Source organism: Scyliorhinus torazame, chromosome 12, assembly GCF_047496885.1.
Source record: "Scyliorhinus torazame isolate Kashiwa2021f chromosome 12, sScyTor2.1, whole genome shotgun sequence".
Taxonomy (NCBI): domain Eukaryota; kingdom Metazoa; phylum Chordata; class Chondrichthyes; order Carcharhiniformes; family Scyliorhinidae; genus Scyliorhinus; species Scyliorhinus torazame.
In genome coordinates, this window is record NC_092718.1 from 74,595,129 (window position 1) to 74,613,820 (window position 18,692).

Below are 18,692 nucleotides of genomic sequence, written 5' to 3' on the forward strand. Positions count from 1 at the left end.
ACCCAACTCCAACAAGAGAGAATCTGACCATCGCCCCTTCACATTCAATGTCATCCCATTGATTAAATCTCCCCCACTCTCAGCATCCTGGGGGTCACTATTCATCAGAATGTGAACTAGACCCAACCACATAAATACTCTGGCTAACAGAGCAGGTCAGAGGCTGGGAATCCTGACTCCCCAAAATCTGTCCATCACCTGCAAGCCACAAGTCAGGAGTGTGATGGAATACTCTCCACTTGCCTGAATGAGTGTAGCTCCAACAAAACTCAAGAAGCTCGACGCCATCCAGGACAAAACTTTCCACAAATATTCACTCCTTCCACCACCGACGAACAGCGGTAGCCATGTGCACCATCTACAAGATGCACCTCAGGAAATCACCAAGTTTGCTTAGGCAGCACCTTCCAAACCTATGACCACAGCCATCTAGAAGCACAAGAGCAGCAGATACCTGGGAACCCCATCACCTGGAGGTTCCCCTCCAAATTACGCATGATCCTGACTTGGAAATATATTGGCCAGTCTTTCGTTGTCGCTGGGTCAGAATCCTGGAACTCCCTCCCTGACAGCACTGTGGGTGAACCTCAGGGACTGCAGCCGATTGAAGAAGGCAGCTCACTCACTACCTTCTCAAGGGGCAATTAGAGATGAGCAACAATTTTGGTCGAGCCAGAGAAGCGAATTTAGAAAAAAATTCAATAAACACACAATCACAATTCAGACAAAATTTGACCTTAAGCCGCATGAGGAGATATGTGGGGCAAGGCGACCAAAAGCTTGGACAAAGAGGACAATTTTTAAGGACCTTCTCAAAGAAGGAGAGGCAGCGTGAGAGGGGGAGATGGAGAGAGTGCGAGAGACAAACAGCGAGAGACAACGAGACAAAAAGAGAGAGGAAGTCAGAGAAACTGGATTAGAGATTGAGGGAGGGAATTCCAGAGCTTAAGGACACACAGGCAACTGAAGGCATGGCCGCCAATGGTGGAGCGATGGGAATCGGGGGATGCTCGAGAGGCTGGAATTGGAGAAGCGCAGAGACCTCAGAGGGTTGTAGGGCTGGGAGGAGGTTACAGAGATAGGGATGGCTGTTGGGGGCTGGAGGAGGTTACAGAGATAGAGGGGGCTGGAAGAGGTTTCAGAAATAGGTCGGGTTGTAGGGGCTGGAGAAGGTTACAGAGATATGGGGGGAAATTGCCTCTCAACCAAATTGGGGGAGAGAACGAAAAAAATGCAAACAGAGAGAGGGAGATGTAGCGAGAGAGTTTGAGAGGGACTGGAACTCGGAGAGGAAGAGATTCAGAAAGAGTTTGTTGGACTCAGTTTACTCTCAGAGTAACACTGGGAATAGCCGAATAGCAATCATGCATGTCATCCCCGGCACAATCGCTAGGCCTACTAACCTTCCCCGTTAATGCATGATTGCTATTTTGCTATTCCCAGTGTTACTCTGAGAGTTAGCATCAGTTATATTGCTCCCCCAGGTTGAATATCTCACTCACCAGTTTCTGACAGCTCTCCACAATGATCAGTTTCTGTTGGGGTGAGGTTCGAGCAAACACGATCTCTGGGTGGGAACGTAACATATCCACCAGCTCATCCGAGGTCATGTCCTTCAGCTGACCTCCATTAATCACAGCCGCGCGGGCATCCCTGCAGGTGACAAATCGTGAGCACTGTTACTGAGGCCCACCCCAAATTCCAATGCTCTTGGACCCCCATCAGTCAGGACCAGAAGGAGGCCCATTCAGCTCCTGCTCGAGCCTGTTACAAAGGAACAGGGCGAGGCCCATTCAGCCACTCTCGAGCCTGTTACACAAGAACAGGGCGAGGCCCATTCAGCCCCCTCGAGCCTGTTATACAGGAACAGGAAGAGGCCATTCAGCCCCCTCGAGCCTGTTACACAGGAACAGGAGGAGGCCCATTCATCCCCTTGAGCCTGTTACACAGCAACAGTAGGAGGCCCATTCATCCCCCTGAGCCTGTTACCCCGGAACAGGAGGATGTCATGATATTCAAACACACACATCATGATGGACACACCAACAGACAAATCAGAACACACAACACCACAACCAATCACACACAAAGACAGGAACCATATAAAAGCACGAACACAACACCTGGTGGACAGTAGGTCTGGGGACAAGGACACGGACACGACCTGTTTTAACATCACAAACAGGGAATCCCCACGTGCAGAGTATCAAGACAAAACTGTACATAGAAAGTTTAAATAAAATAGCGTTGTACCATATACAACTGTGTTGGCTCATCTGTGTGTCAGAACGCCCAACACCACATGGTACAGGAGTGGATCGATATCTGCCAACTAACCTGCCATTCTGGACATGGACCGCACCGACAAACTGCAGCCATTGCAAGTCGCGGGGAACCTTGGTACCAATTGGAAGCTCTTCAGGCAGCAATTTGACCTGTACATCCGAGCCAACGAGAAACAGAGTGCCTCGGATGAAATGAAGATTGCACTGCTCCTCTTCTACGCAGGGCAGCACGCCCTCGACGTCTTCAACTCACTGGTGTTCGAAGGGGAAAACCAATCCAAGTATGACACGGTCATCCTCAAACTGGACCAGCACTTTAATGTTGAAGTGAATGAAAGTTTTGAAAGATACCTCTTTCAGCAACGCCTGCAAGGTAAGGAGGAGCTTTTTCAACCCTTTTTGACGCACCTCCGAATTCTAGCGCAGTCCTGCGGTTACGGCAGCACCACAGAGTCCATGATCAGGGACCAGATTGTTTTTGGTGTTGCCTCCAGAGGCCTACGCCAGCAGCTTCTTAAAATAAAAGGCCTCACCTTAGAGTCTGCTGTGGAAGCCTGTGTCCTCCACGAAAATGCAACCTGCCGTTTTGCCCGATTTCAGGCGTCCGAGTTGGCACGGAGGGGGTCCCCTGCCGTCGAATCGGCAAGCCAGGCCGCCCACGACGCCGAACGCATCCAGGCCGTCGATTACTTCCCAACCCGCGGCCCCAACGAGAGCGGCCGCTTCCCGCGCTTTTCGCGGTCTCCCGCGCTGGTGCGCGCCAAAAATAATGGCCACATCGAGGGACGCACTGCGCAGGCGCGCCCACCACAAGATCGCACTGCGCATGCGCAGTGGCGCAACGAACGCCGTGACGTCATGACGTGCGGCAATTGTGGAGCTGTACACTTAAAAGGGCAATGTCCTGCTAAAAACCGACAGTGCCTCAGATGTGGCAAGATGGGCCACTATGCTGCCCACTGTCATGCGGCTCAACCCATGGATCCTGCACATCCCCGACAATCTCGCAGACAAGTCAGGACCGTCCAGCCCACGCATCAAGACTTCCAGTTAAGTGATGCAGATGACCAGGATGCCTTCCGCGTTTCCGTCATCAATGTCAACAAGGTCAATGCCATCAATCCAGCCGATGAGTGGCGTGCCACCCTGACGGTCAACCGATCGCATGTCACCTTCCGTCTGGACACCGGCGCATCCGCCAACCTGATTGCATATTCTGAATTCCAGGCCATGAAGGTCAAACCACCCATCACGCCATCCCGGCTCAAGATGGTTGATTATAACGGGAACGTCATCCCGTCCATAGGATCTTGCCAGCTACAGATAACTCACAAGACGCACACGGCCACACTCCCCTTCAAAGTTGTCGGCTCATCAAAAGACTCGTTACTGGGCGCACAGGCGTGTAAGGTCCTTCACCTGGTACAGCGCATTATGTCTCTCTCTCCAGATGAGATATCCGACTTCCCGGATGCTGAGTACCACGCAAATCTCCATTCCCTCCTTGCTCACAACCAGGAGGTTTTTGAAGGCATGGGGACATTGCCATACATGTACAAGATTCGACTCAAACCGGACGCCATCCCTGTCGTTCACGCACCTCACAGGGTTCCTGTGCCACTCAAAGACCGCCTCAAGTTGCAGCTGCAGGCTCTTCAGGACCAAGGGGTCCTATCCAGGGTAACGGAGCCCACGCCATGGGTCAGCTCCATGGTCTGGGTAAAGAAGCCCTCTGGCGAGCTCCGCATATGTATAGATCCTAAAGATCTGAATAACAACATCATGCGGGAACACTATCCCATCCCTAAACGAGAGGAACTCACCAGCGAGATGGTGCAAGCCAAAATATTTACCAAATTGGATGCGTCCAAAGGATTTTGGCAGATCCAATTGGACCCGGCCAGCCGAAGGCTATGCACGTTCTACACCCCTTTTGGCAGATTCTGCTACAACAGGATGCCATTCGGCATCATTTCAGCATCTGAAGTTTTCCACCGCATTATGGAGCAGATGATGGAAGGCATCGAAGGGGTACGTGTATATGTGGACGATATCATCATTTGGTCCACCACTCCGCAGGAACACATGCATCGTCTACGACGCGTCTTCACCCGCATACGACAAAATGGCCTGCGTCTCAACAGCGCCAAGTGTGCCTTCGGCCAGACTGAGCTGAAATTCCTCGGGGACCACATCTCACGATCAGGGGTCCGTCCCGATGCAGACAAAGTTAGCGCCATCACAGCCATGCCACGGCCGGCTGACAAGAAGGCTGTCCTAAGATTCTTGGGCATGGTCAACTTCCTTGGGAAGTTCATTCCCAACCTGGCTTCTCATACAACGACTATGCGCCATCTCGTAAAAAAATCAACAGAATTCCACTGGCAACAATCGCATCAGCTGGAATGGGAGGAGCTCAAGCACAAACTGGTCACGGCACCAGTGTTGGCGTTCTTCGACACGGCTCGCCCCACAAAAATCTCAACGGATGCCAGCCAATCTGGTATTGGAGCGGTACTCATGCAAAAAGACAGCACGTCGTCATGGGCCCTGGTTGCATATGCCTCACGAGCCATGACCCCTACCGAACAGCGCTACGCGCAAATAGAAAAAGAATGCCTGGGCTTGTTAACTGGACTGGACAAGTTCCACGACTATGTGTATGGTCTTCCACGATTTACGGTTGAAACTGACCACCGCCCCCTGGTCAACATCATTAACAAAGACCTGAACGACATGACCCCTCGCCTCCAGCGCATCTTACTTAAACTCAGGAGGTATGATTTCGAACTGATCTACACTCCGGGGAAGGATCTCATCGTGGCGGACACGCTCTCCCGAGCAGTGAGCACACCACCAGATGCGGAGGGCTTCGTGCGTCAAATTGAGGCACACGTGACTCTGACAGCAGCAAATCTGCCAGCTGATGACCCAAGTCTGGCCCACATACGCGCAGAGACGGCGACTGACCCCCTTCTACAGCGAGTGATGCGCCACATGGCGGAAGGGTGGCTCAAAGGGCAGTGCCCCCAGTTTTATAATGTGCGAGATGACCTTACCAACATAGACGGGGTCCTTATGAAATTAGACAGGATCGTTATTCCGCACAGCATGCGCCAGATGATTCTTAATCAACTACACGAAGGCCACGTGGGCGTCGAAAAATGCAGACGAAGGGCCCGAGAGGCGGTATATTGGCCGGGTATTAATGAAGACATTGCCAACATGGTGCTCAATTGCACAACCTGTCAGAGGTTTCAGCCGGCGCAACCTCCGGAGACGCTTCTACCACACGAGTTGGTGACGTCCCCCTGGGCGGAGGTGGGTGTTGACCTATTTCACCCGCTCGGCAGAGATTACATCATTATTATAGATTACTTCTCAAACTACCCGGAAGTCATGCCTCTACATGATCTGACATTGTCCGCAGTCATTGGGGCCTGCAAGGAAACATTTGCTCGCCATGGCATTCCAATGACTGTGATGTCGGACAATGGACCCTGTTTCGCCAGCCGTGAATGCTCGTCCTTTGCCGCAGCATATGGTTTCACTCATGTGACATCCAGCCCTCTACATCCACAGTCGAATGGGAAGGCAGAGAAGGGCGTCCACATTGCCAAGCGGCTCCTGTGCAAGGCGGCTGCTGCCGGATCGGACTTTAACCTCGCCTTGCTGGCCTATCGATCGGCCCCGCTTTCCACGGGTCTCTCGCCAGCACAGCTCCTAATGGGTCGCTCCCTCAGGACGACGGTACCATCCATCCTGGCACCAACAACGGACCATGAGACGGTTCTTCGTAACATGCAAATGCAGCGTGATCGCCAGAAAAGTCAGTACGACACACGAGCGACGGACCTGCCCCCCTGTCCTCCGGAGACAAAGTACGCGTCCATCAACCGTATGGTGGCTGGTCAGCACCGGCAGAAGTCCTCCGACGTGTGGCTCCCCGCTCGTTCCTGATTCGCATGCCGGATGGTTCAGTGCGTCGCCGCAATCGGCGCGCCCTTCGCCGACTTCCACGCTCGCAGCCACACAGTACACACACGCCAGATCCTCAACAGGCTTCCGAGGATGACTTTGTGGAGCTGCCGCAGATCACGCCCTCTCCATCGCCACCCATGGCCACGCTTGCACATCAGCCGGTGGTTCTTGACCCACCCTTGAGGCGGTCAACCCAAACTCGTCGCACACCCATTAGACTGGACTTATAACACCGTTCATATGTTCAAAAAGATGCACACTTCTGTATTATAACCTGTTGTTGTTTATCGTTCCAGATATCGTCTGACTGGACCACTGTTCAAGTTTTTTTTTCTCATTCGCATTCATGTTCTGTTATGGTACAACCTTGTTGATGTGACGCACCCGACATCGCCCCATGTAAATAGTTAAGTCATATACACATGCTGTACACAACACACACACACTCTTAGATGCACTCATGACACGATTATATTTATTACCACGTAGGCACATATCTTTGTAAAAAGGGGGGATGTCATGATATTCAAACACACACATCATGATGGACACACCAACAGACAAATCAGAACACACAACACCACAACCAATCACACACAAAGACAGGAACCATATAAAAGCACGAACACGACACCTGGTGGTCAGTAGGTCTGGGGACAAGGACACGGACACGACCTGTTTTAACATCACAAACAGGGAATCCCCACGTGCAGAGTATCAAGACAAAACTGTACATAGAAAGTTTAAATAAAATAGCGTTGTACCATATACAACTGTGTTGGCTCATCTGTGTGTCAGAACGCCCAACACCACAGAGGAGTGCCCATTCAGATCCCGTCATGCCACTTACACAGGAACAGAAGGAGGCCCATTCAGACCACCTTGGTGTTTTGCTACATGGAAACTGTGGTGAACCACTGTAATAGGAGATGTAAGGTAGGACCTGCACTACAGGTTCGCCGGTAGCTCCTGCCGGCTGGCTCCGCCCACTGAGAACTGTATAAATATGCATGACCTCCAGTGCCCTGCCATTTCACCAGCTGCAGCAGGAGGCCACGCATTTGACTGAAATAAAGCCACAGTTGTACCCAACTTTAGTCTTTGTGCAATTGATCGTGCATCAATTTATTACAGTCAGATTTTCCACAGAATGGATATCAGAATTAAGCCCGATCGCCTGCAGCTGGATCCGCACTCGCCCGACTCCAGGAAAGATGTTACTCACTGGCTAGCATGTTTTGAGGCCTACATCAAGGCTGCGGACCCCGAGCCAACGGAGGCTCAGAAGATAAACGTCCTGTACTCCAGACTGAGCTCCAGCGTGTTCCTGTTGGTCCAAGACGCCACGACTTACACAAAAGCAATGGAACTCCTTAAGGAACACTACGCGCAGAAGGCGAACACGCTCTTTGTCAGCCATGTACTCGCCACCCGCTCGCAACTACCTGGTGAATCCATCGAAGACTTCTGGCGGGCCCTAATTCCACTCGTCCGGGACTGTGACTGTCAGGCCGTTACGGCCGCCGAACACGCGAATCTCCTCATGCGCGATGCCTTCGTGACGGGGATTGCGTCGGACCGCATCCGAGAACGATTGCTGGAAGGGGCCACGCTCGAACTGGCAGATACGAAAACCTTGGCGCTCTCCATGACGGTCACATCCCGTAATGTGCAATCGTACCCCTCCCGCCGCGGTGCCCACCCTTCTACCCCTTCCTACCCCTCCTGGACCCCGCCGACGACCTCCTCAGTCGGGACAGTGCCTTCCCAATACACCTGCGCCGCACGCCGACCCGCGCACCCTGGGTGATCCCGCTGCTACTTCTGCGGTCAGCAGAAGCACCCCCGCCAAAACTGCCCGACCCACACTGCCGTTTGTAAAGCCTGCAGTAAAAAGGGCCACTTCGCGGCTGTGTGCCAGGCCCAAGCAGTCGCTGCGATCGTGCCCGCTATCGCCCCCTCCCCCACGCCAAACGCACAATGGGAGCAGCCATCTTCTCCTCCCGGGTCCATGTGTGACCAATGGGCGCCGCCATCTTGTCCCCCTTCGGCCATGGGCGCCACCATCTTGTCCCGACCCCGCAATGTGCGCACCATGGGCGCCGCCATCTTGTCCCACAATGTGCGCACCATGGGCGCCGTCATTTTGTCCCCCACAGGGTCTCTGGACATCCCAACATCGGAACCGCATACGCTCGCCACCCAAAGCATCTGACGGCTACCCGCAGCTCGCTTCGATGACGTTGGAACAATCTCGCACGCACAACCTAGCCACCGCGTCGACGACAGTGAAAATCAACGGCCACGCGACCTCGTGCCTGCTGGACTCCGGGATCACCGAAAGATTCGTACACCCAGATACAGTAAAGCGCTGCTCCCTCGCAGTCCACCCTGCCAATCAAAGGATCTCCCTAGCCTCCGGATCCCACTCCGTCCCGTTCCGAGGCTTCTGTACAGTCACCCTCACTGTCCAGGGCGTAGAATTTAGTAACTTACGCCTCTATGTCCTTCCTAATCTCGGCGCTGCACTCCTGTTGGGCCTGGACTTCCAGTACAACCTCCAGAGCCTCACCCTCAAATTTGGCGGGCCCTTACCCCCCCTTACCGTTTACGGCCTCGCGACCCTCAAGGTCGATCCCTCCTCCCTTTTTGCCAATCTAACTGCGGATTGTAAGCCCGTTGCCACTAGGAGCAGACGGTACAGCGTCCAGTACAAGGCCTTCATCAGGTCCGAAGTCCAGCGGCTGCTTAAGGAGGGTATTATCGAGACCAGCAACAGCCCCTGGAGAGCCCAAGTGGTAGTGGTTAAAACTGGGGAGAAACACAGGATGGTCGTGGACTACAGCCAGACCATCAATCGGTACACACAGCTCGACACGTATCGCCTCCCACGCATATCTGATGTGGTCAATCAGATTGCACAGTACCGGGTCTTCTCAACAATTGACGTGAAATCCGCCTACCACCAGCTCCCCATCCGGAAGTCGGACCGGCCATACATGGCCTTCGAGGTGGACGGACGCCTCTACCACTTCCTTAGGGTCCCTTTCGGTGTCACAAATGGGGTCTCAGTCTTCCAAAGAGAGATGGACAGAATGGTCGACCAGTACGGTTTGCGGGCCACCTTTCCGTACTTAGACAATGTCACCATCTGCGGCCATGACCAGCAGGACCACGATGCCAACCTCGATAAATTCCTCCGCACTGCCACTCTTCTCAACCTGACCTATAACAAAGAGAAGTGTGTGTTCAGCATGACCCGGTTAGCCATTCTCGGCTACGTAGTCCAAAACGGACTTCTCGGGCCCGACCCCGAGCGCATGCGCCCCCTCATGGAGCTTCCCCTCCCCCACTGCCCCAAGGCCCTCAAACGCTGCCTGGGGTTCTTTTCCTACTACGCTCAGTGGGTCCCAAACTATGCGGACAAGGCCCGCCCACTCATTCAGTCCACCCAATTCCCCCTCGCGGCCGAGGCACAACACGCTTTCGCCCGCATCAGGGCAGACATCGCCAAGGCCGGGATGCGCGCAGTGGACGAGTCACTGCCTTTCCAAGTAGAAAGCGACGCTTCAGACGTCGCCCTTGCCGCCACTCTAAACCAGGCAGGCAGACCCGTGGCATTCTTTTCCCGCACCCTTCATGCCTCTGAAATTCGACACTCATCCGTCGAAAAGGAGGCCCAAGCTATCGTTGAAGCTGTGCGGCATTGGAGGCATTACCTGGCCGGCAAGAGATTCACTCTCCTTAAGGACCAACAGTCGGTAGACTTCATGTTCAATAACGCACAGCTGGGGTAAGATCAAAAATGATAAGATCTTGCGTTGGAGAATCGAGCTCTCCACCTATAATTGCGAGATTTTGTATCGCCCCGGTAAACTCAACGAGACCCCAGATGCCCTCTCCCGAGGTACATGTGCCAGCACACAAGTGGACCAACTCCAGGCCCTACACGACAGCCTTTGTCACCCGGGGGTCACTCGATTGTACCATCTGGTCAAAGCTCGCAATCTGCCCTACTCCGTCGAGGAAGTAAGGACAGTCACCAGGGACTGCCAGGTCTGTGCGGAGTGCAAGCCGCACTTCTACCGGCCAGACCGTGCGCGCCTGGTGAAGGCTTCCCGCCCCTTTGAACACCTCAGCGTGGATTTCAAAGGGCTCCTCCCCTCCACCGACCGTAACACGTACATTCTCAGTGTGGTCGATGAGTACTCCAGATTCCCCTTCGCCATCCCATGCCCCGATATGACGTCTGCCACCGTCATCAATGCCCTCAGCACCATCTTCGCTCTGTTCGGTTTTTACCCGCCTACATCCACAGTAACAGGGGATCCTCATTCATGAGCGATGAGCTGCGTCAGTTCCTGCTCAGCAGGGGTATAGCCTCTAGCAGGACGACCAGCTACAACCCCCGGGGAAACGGGCAAGTAGAACGGGAGAATGGGACAGATTGGAGGGCCGTCCAGCTGGCCCTACAGACCAGGAACCTCCCAGCCTCTGGCTGGCAGGAGGTCCTCCCTGACACTATACACTCCATCCGGTCACTATTGTGCACCGCCACTAATAACACACGCCACAAACGTGTTTTACCTTCCCCAGGAAGTCCACATCCGGGGTGTCGCGCCCGACTTGACCAGTTCTTCTCCATAGGCACGTCCGTCTCCACAAGGCGGACCTATTGGTGGACAGGGTTCACCTGCTCCATGCCAACCATCAATATGCCTACGTGGAGTTCCCCGACGGCCGCCAAGATACTGTCTCACTCAGGGACCTGGAACCGTCAGGTTCCACCCCAACACACCCCCCACCAATGCACCCCCCCCCCCCTTCCCATCGCACCGCCAATATTGACCCCACTAGACCACCCCCCCACACTTTTCTGCACAAGAGGACGAATAAAACTTTGGCACCCTCCCGGAGTTCCCCGATAACTGGCCAGCATCAGCATCGCCATCGGTGCCACCTCCACCACCGCCAGCACCGACTTCGCCGCCACCGTTACGCCGCTCCCAACGAAGCACCAAAGCACCGGACCGGCTGAACCTTTGACGTACTCCGGACCGTCAACATGGACCTTTTTCTTTTTCTTATCACTGTACATAATTGCACTAATTGTATATAGTTTCACGTCACCTCTGCCTGACTCATTTTTAACAGGGGGTGAATGTGGTGAACCATTGTAACAGGAGATGTAAGGTAGGACCTGCACTACAGGTTCGCCGGTAGCTCCTGCTGGCTGGCTCCGCCCACGGAGAACTGTATAAATATGCATGACCTCCAGTGCCCTGCCATTTCACCAGCTGCAGCAGGAGGCCACGCATCTGACTGTAATAAAGCCACAGTTGTACCCAACTTTAGTCTTTGTGCAATTGATCGTGCACCAGAAACCAGGAAGTGTCTGTGTAAACAGGGTTTGTCGGTTTGTAGCTGTGGCTCAACATTACCCAGGGCTTACCGTCTGTCCACCTGTTCAACAGGAATTCTCTTGCGCGCTGCGATATCCTCAACTGTCTCACTGCCTTCGGAGATGATGCCCACACTACCAGCGATCGCCTTGGCAGTGATGGGATGGTCACCGGTCACCATGATCACCTATAAACACAGCGACAGTGGTTAACACTCACCAAGGAAAAGTCCCAAAGGATCCTCTCGTTCTCAAACAATCAACTCCCCCTCAGATCACCCATCTCTCCCGCAGATTACTGACCCCTCCCGCAGATCAGCGACCCCTCCCGCAGATCACCGACCCCTCCCACAGATCAGCGACCCCTCCCGCAGATCACCGACCCCACCCGCAGATCACCGACCCCGCCCACAGATCACCGACCCCACCCGCAGATCACCGACCCCGCCCACAGATCACCGACCCCACCCGCAGATCACCGACCCCTCCCGCAGATCACCGACCCCTCCCGCAGATCACCGACCCCACCCGCAGATCACCGACCCCGCCCACAGATCACCGACCCCACCCGCAGATCACCGACCCCACCCGCAGATCACCGACCCCTCCCGCAGATCACCGACCCCACCCACAGATCACCGACCCCACCCGCAGATCACCGACCCCTCCCGCAGATCAGCGACCCCTCCCGCAGATCACCGACCCCTCCCGCAGATCACCGACCCCTCGCAGATCACCGACCCCACCCACAGATCAGCGACCCCTCCCGCAGATCACCGACCCCTCCCGCAGATCACCGACCCCTCCCGCAGATCACCGACCCCTCCCGCAGATCACCGACCCCTCCCGCAGATCACCGACCCCTCGCAGATCACCGACCCCTCCCGCAGAACACCGACCCCTCGCAGATCACCGACCCCTCCCGCAGATCACCGACCCCACCCGCAGATCACCGACCCCTCCCGCAGATCACCGACCCCACCCGCAGATCACCGACCCCTCCCGCAGATCACCGACCCCTCCCGCAGATCACCGACCCCTCGCAGATCACCGACCCCGCCCGCAGATCACCGACCCCTCGCAGATCACCGACCCCTCCCGCAGATCACCGACCCCACCCGCAGATCACCGACCCCTCGCAGATCACCGACCCCTCCCGCAGATCACCGACCCCTCCCGCAGATCACCGAACCCTCCCGCAGATCACCGACCCCTCCCGCAGATCACCGACCCCTCCTGCAGATCACCGACCCCTCCCGCAGATCAGCGACCCCACCCGCAGATCACCGACCCCTCGCAGATCACCGACCCCACCCGCAGATCACCGACCCCTCCCGCAGATCACCGACCCCACCCGCAGATCACCGACCCCTCCCGCAGATCACCGACCCCACCCGCAGATCACCGACCCCTCCCGCAGATCACCGACCCCTCCCGCAGATCACCGACCCCTCCCGCAGATCACCGACCCCTCGCAGATCACCGACCCCTCCCGCAGATCACCGACCCCTCCCGCAGATCACCGACCCCTCCCGCAGATCACCGACCCCTCCCGCAGATCACCGACCCCTCCTGCAGATCACCGACCCCTCCCGCAGATCAGCGACCCCACCCGCAGATCACCGACACCTCGCAGATCACCGACCCCACCCGCAGATCACCGATCCCACCCGCAGATCACCGACACCTCCCGCAGATCACTGACCCCACCCGCAGATCACCGACCCCACCCGCAGATCACCGATCCCACCCGCAGATCACCGACCCCTCCCGCAGATCACCGACCCCACCCGCAGATCACCGACCCCACCCGCAGATCACCGACCCCACCCGCAGATCACCGACCCCACCCGCAGATCACCGACCCCTCCCGCAGATCACCGACCCCACCCGCAGATCACCGACCCCTCCCGCAGATCACCGACCCCACCCGCAGATCACCGACCCCACCCGCAGATCACCGACCCCACCCGCAGATCACCGACCCCACCCGCAGATCACCGACCCCACCCGCAGATCACCGACCCCACCCGCAGATCACCGACCCCACCCGCAGATCACCGACCCCTCCCGCAGATCAGCGACCCCTGCCGCAGATCAGCGACGCCTCCCGCAGATCACCGACCCCTCCCGCAGATCACCAAACCCACCAGCAGATCACCGACCCCAACCGCAGAACACCGACCCCTCCCGCAGATCACCGACCCCACCCGCAGATCACCGACCCCTCCCGCAGATCACCGACCCCTCCCGCAGAACACCGACCCCTCCCGCAGAACACCGACCCCTCCCGCAGATCACTGATCCCACCCGCTAATTACCGACCTCTCCCGCACATCTCCGACCCCTCCCACTAATCTCCGACCCCTCCCACTAATCTCCGACCCCTCCCGCAGATCGCCGACCCTTATCACAGCCCTCAAGTCACCATTAAAAACCTCTCCCCACCCTCCTACCAGCAACACATCCTCGCATAGAAACGGCCCAAACCCCTCGATTATCAATTCCAGTCTGTAACTCACTCCCAGGTATCTGTTATTCTGTACATAAACCACCCCGAACCACTCGATTAGATTTCAGTCTGTAACTCACTCCCGAGTATCTGTTATTCTATATATAAACCACCCCGAACCCCTCGATTAGATTCCAGTCTGTAACTCACTCCCGGGTATCTGTTATTCTATATATAAACCATCCCAAACTCCTCTATTAGATTCCAGTCTGTAACTCACTCCCGGCTGTCTGTTATTCTATATATAAACCACCCCGAACCCCTCGATTAGATTCCAGTCTGTAACTCACTCCCGGGTATCTGTTATTCTATATATAAACCATCCCAAACTCCTCTATTAGATTCCAGTCTGTAACTCACTCCCGGCTATCTGTTATTCTATATATAAACCACCCCGAACCCCTCGATTAGATTCCAGTCTGTAACTCACTCCCGGGTATCTGTTATTCTATATATAAACCATCCCAAACTCCTCTATTAGATTCCAGTCTGTAACTCACTCCCGGCTATCTGTTATTCTATATATAAACCATCCCAAACTCCTCTATTAGATTCCAGCCTGTAACTCACTCCCGGGATATCTGTAATTATATACATAAACCCCCCCCGAATCCCTCGATTAGATTCCAGTCTGTAAATCACTCCCGAGTATCTGTTCTTTTATATAAAAACTTCCTCAAAACCCTCGATTAGATTCCAGTCTGTAACTCACTCCCGAGTATCTGTTATTCTATATATAAACTACCCAAACCTCTCGATTAGATTCCAGTCTGTACCTCACTCCCGAGTATCTGTTATTCTATAAAAAAACACCTGAACCCTCGATTAGATTCCAGTCTGTAACTCACTCTCGGGTATCTGTTATTCTATATGTAAACCACCCAAACCCCTCGATTAGATTCCAGTCTGTAACTCACTCTCGGGTATCCGTTATTCTGTATATAAACCACCCCGAACCCCTCGATTAGATTCAGTCTGTAACTCACTCTCGGGTATCTGTTATTCTATATATAAACCACCCGAACCCCTCGATTAGATTCCAGTCTGTAACTCACTCCCGGGTATCTGTTATTCTATATATAAACCACCCCGAACCCCTCGATTAGATTCCAGTCTGTAACTCACTCTCGGGTATCTGTTATTCTATATGTAAACCACCCAAACCCCTCGATTAGATTCCAGTCTGTAACTCACTCTCGGGTATCCGTTATTCTGTATATAAACCACCCCGAACCCCTCGATTAGATTCCAGTCTGTAACTCACTCTCGGGTATCTGTTATTCTATATGTAAACCACCCAAACCCCTCGATTAGATTCCAGTCTGTAACTCACTCTCGGGTATCTGTTATTCTATATATAAACCACCCAAACCCCTCGATCAGATTCCAGTCTGTAACTCACTCCCGGGTATCTGTTATTCTCTATATAAACCACCCAAACCCCTCGATTAGATTCCAGTCTGTAGCTCACTCCTGCGTATCTGTTATTCTATATATAAACCACCCTGAACCCTCGATTAGATTCCAGTCTGTAAGTCCCTCCCGGGTATCTGTTATTCTATATATAAACCACCCCGAACCCCTCGATTAGATTCAGTCTGTAACTCACTCTCGGGTATCTGTTATTCTATATATAAACCACCCGAACCCCTCGATTAGATTCCAGTCTGTAACTCACTCCCGGGTATCTGTTATTCTATATATAAACCACCCCGAACCCCTCGATTAGATTCCAGTCTGTAACTCACTCTCGGGTATCTGTTATTCTATATGTAAACCACCCAAACCCCTCGATTAGATTCCAGTCTGTAACTCACTCTCGGGTATCCGTTATTCTGTATATAAACCACCCCGAACCCCTCGATTAGATTCCAGTCTGTAACTCACTCTCGGGTATCTGTTATTCTATATGTAAACCACCCAAACCCCTCGATTATATTCCAGTCTGTAACTCACTCTCGGGTATCTGTTATTCTATATATAAACCACCCGAACCCCTCGATTAGATTCCAGTCTGTAACTCACTCCCGGGTATCTGTTATTCTATATATAAACCACCCCGAACCCCTCGATTAGATTCCAGTCTGTAACTCACTCTCGGGTATCTGTTATTCTATATGTAAACCACCCGAACCCCTCGATTAGATTCAGTCTGTAACTCACTCTCGGGTATCCGTTATTCTGTATATAAACCACCCCGAACCCCTCGATTAGATTCCAGTCTGTAACTCACTCTCGGGTATCTGTTATTCTATATGTAAACCACCCAAACCCCTCGATTAGATTCCAGTCTGTAACTCACTCTCGGGTATCCGTTATTCTGTATATAAACCACCCCGAACCCCTCGATTAGATTCCAGTCTGTAACTCACTCTCGGGTATCCGTTATTCTGTATATAAACCACCCCGAACCCCCCCCACCCCCATAAAGCCATCCCATATTGCTGATTTATATTGATTTGATCAGTCTGGTGGCACCTACCCTGATACCTGCCGTCCTACATTTAACCACAGCGTCTGGTACAGTTGCTCTGGGAGGATCAATCATCGAGATGAGCCCGTCGAAACACAGTCCGCTGGTGGGGAAATTCATCTCATCCGTATCAAAGCTGAATCCTCGGGGAAATTCCTTCTCCATCAGGTACATGTGACAGAATCCTGGGTACAAGAGGTACTGGTTAAATTAAACCTACACTGCCCCTTGGCTTGACGGCATTTGGAACACAGTGAACAGTTCTAGTGTTGAAGGAACAGTCCCCAACCACACAAGCCTCCTCCCAACCCTATTTTCATCCCCCCCCCCCCCCCCCCCCCACCCACCATCCCCCCGTCAACATATCCTTTTATTCCTCTCTCCCCTATATGGTTCGTCAACTTCTCCCTGAAATACATCGACACGATTCACCTCAACCACCCCCCGTGGGAGCGCGTCCCACATTCTCCCTACTCCCCTTGGGGGCGAGTCCAACATTCTCCTCATGGGAGCGAGTCCAACATTCTCCCCATTGGAGTGAGTCCCACTTTCTCCCCACTCCCCAGGGGAGCGAGTTCCATTCTCCCCACCCCCTGAAATAGCGAGTTCCACATTCTCCTCTCTCTGTCTCTCTCTCTGTTTCTGTGTTTATCTCTGTCTCTCTCTCTCCCTGTCTCTTTCTCCCAGTCCACCTCTCTTTCTCTCTCTGCCTCTCTATCTCCATCTCTCTGTCTGTCTCCCTCTCTCTGTCTGTCTCCCTCAATCTCTCTGTCTGTCTGTCTCTCTCTCTCTGTCTGTCTGTCTCTCTCTCTCTCTCTCTGGCCACGAGGTTTGCTAGTGTCACAAGGGAGGGTTTAAACTAGTATGTCAGGAGGGTGGATACCGGAGCAATAGATTAGAAGGTGAAAAGATTGAGGGAGAACGAGGGAATCGGGCCAGTATGGCTCTGAGGAAGAGCAGACAGGAAGATGTTGCTGAAAACAGCAGGACTGGTGGCCTGAAGTGCATATGTTTTAATGCAAGTATAACAGGTAAGGCAGATGAACTTAGAGCTTGGGTTAGTACTTGGAACAATGATGTTGTTGCCATTACAGAGGCCTGGGGCGAGATTCTCCGACCCGGATCGCCGGGGGCTGGCGTGAATCCCGCCCCCACCGGTTGCCGAATTCTCCGGCACCGGAGATTCGGCGGGTGCGGGAATCGCGCCGCGCCGGTTGGCGGGGCCCCCCCCGCGATTCTCCGGCCCGGATGGGCCGAAGTCCCGCTGCTAGAATGCCTGTCCCGCCGGCGTGGATTAAACCACCTACCTTACCATCGGGACAAGGCGGCGCGGGCGGGCTCTGGGGTCCTGGGGGGGGCGCGGGGCGATCTGGCCCCGGGGGGTGCCCCCACGGTGGCCTGGCCCGCGATCGGGGCCTACCGATCCGCGAGCGGGCCTGTGCCGTGGGGGCACTCTCCACCATGGCGTAGGAGGAAGAGTCTCACTCCACAGTGCATGCGCCGGGATGCCGTGAGCGGCCGCTAACGCTCCTGCGCATGCGCCGCCCAGCAGTGTCATTTCCGCACCAGCTGGCGGGGCGGAAATCAGTACGGCGCGGGCCTAGCCCCTTGACGTTAGGGCTCGGCCTCCCAAGATGCGGAGGATTCCGCACCTTTGGGGCGGCGCGATGGCCGACTGATTTGTGCCGTTTTTGGCGCCGGTCGGCAGACATGGCGCCGATACCGGAGAATTTCGCCCTTGGTTGAGGGAAGGGCAGGATTGGCAGCTAAACGTACCAAGGTTTAGATGTTTCATGCAGGATAAAGGGGGATGTAAAAGGGGTGAAGGAGTTGCGCTACTGTTAGGGAGAGTATCACAGCTGTACTGCGGGAGGGCTCCTCAGAGGGCAGCGAGGCTATATGGGTAGAGATCAGGAATAAGAAGGGTGCAGTCACAATGTTGGGGGTTTACTACAGGCCTCCCAACAGCCAGCGGGAGATAGAGGAGCAGATAGGTAGACAGATTTTGGAAAAGAGTAAAAGCAACAGGGTTATTGTGAT

General features: G+C 54.3%; 1 protein-coding gene across 1 annotated transcript in view; it reads right to left on the reverse strand.

Moving 5' to 3' along the window:
- LOC140386485 (potassium-transporting ATPase alpha chain 1) overlaps positions 1 to 18,692 on the reverse strand; it is a 92,005-nt gene that overhangs the window by 23,650 nt on the left and 49,663 nt on the right. The window contains exons 13-15 of the mRNA XM_072468874.1: positions 16,662 to 16,837; positions 11,719 to 11,855; positions 1,503 to 1,653 (exon numbers count right to left, since the gene is read on the reverse strand). Coding sequence (XP_072324975.1) covers positions 1,503 to 1,653; positions 11,719 to 11,855; positions 16,662 to 16,837 — 464 coding nt within the window. The remainder of the gene's footprint in view (positions 1 to 1,502; positions 1,654 to 11,718; positions 11,856 to 16,661; positions 16,838 to 18,692) is intronic.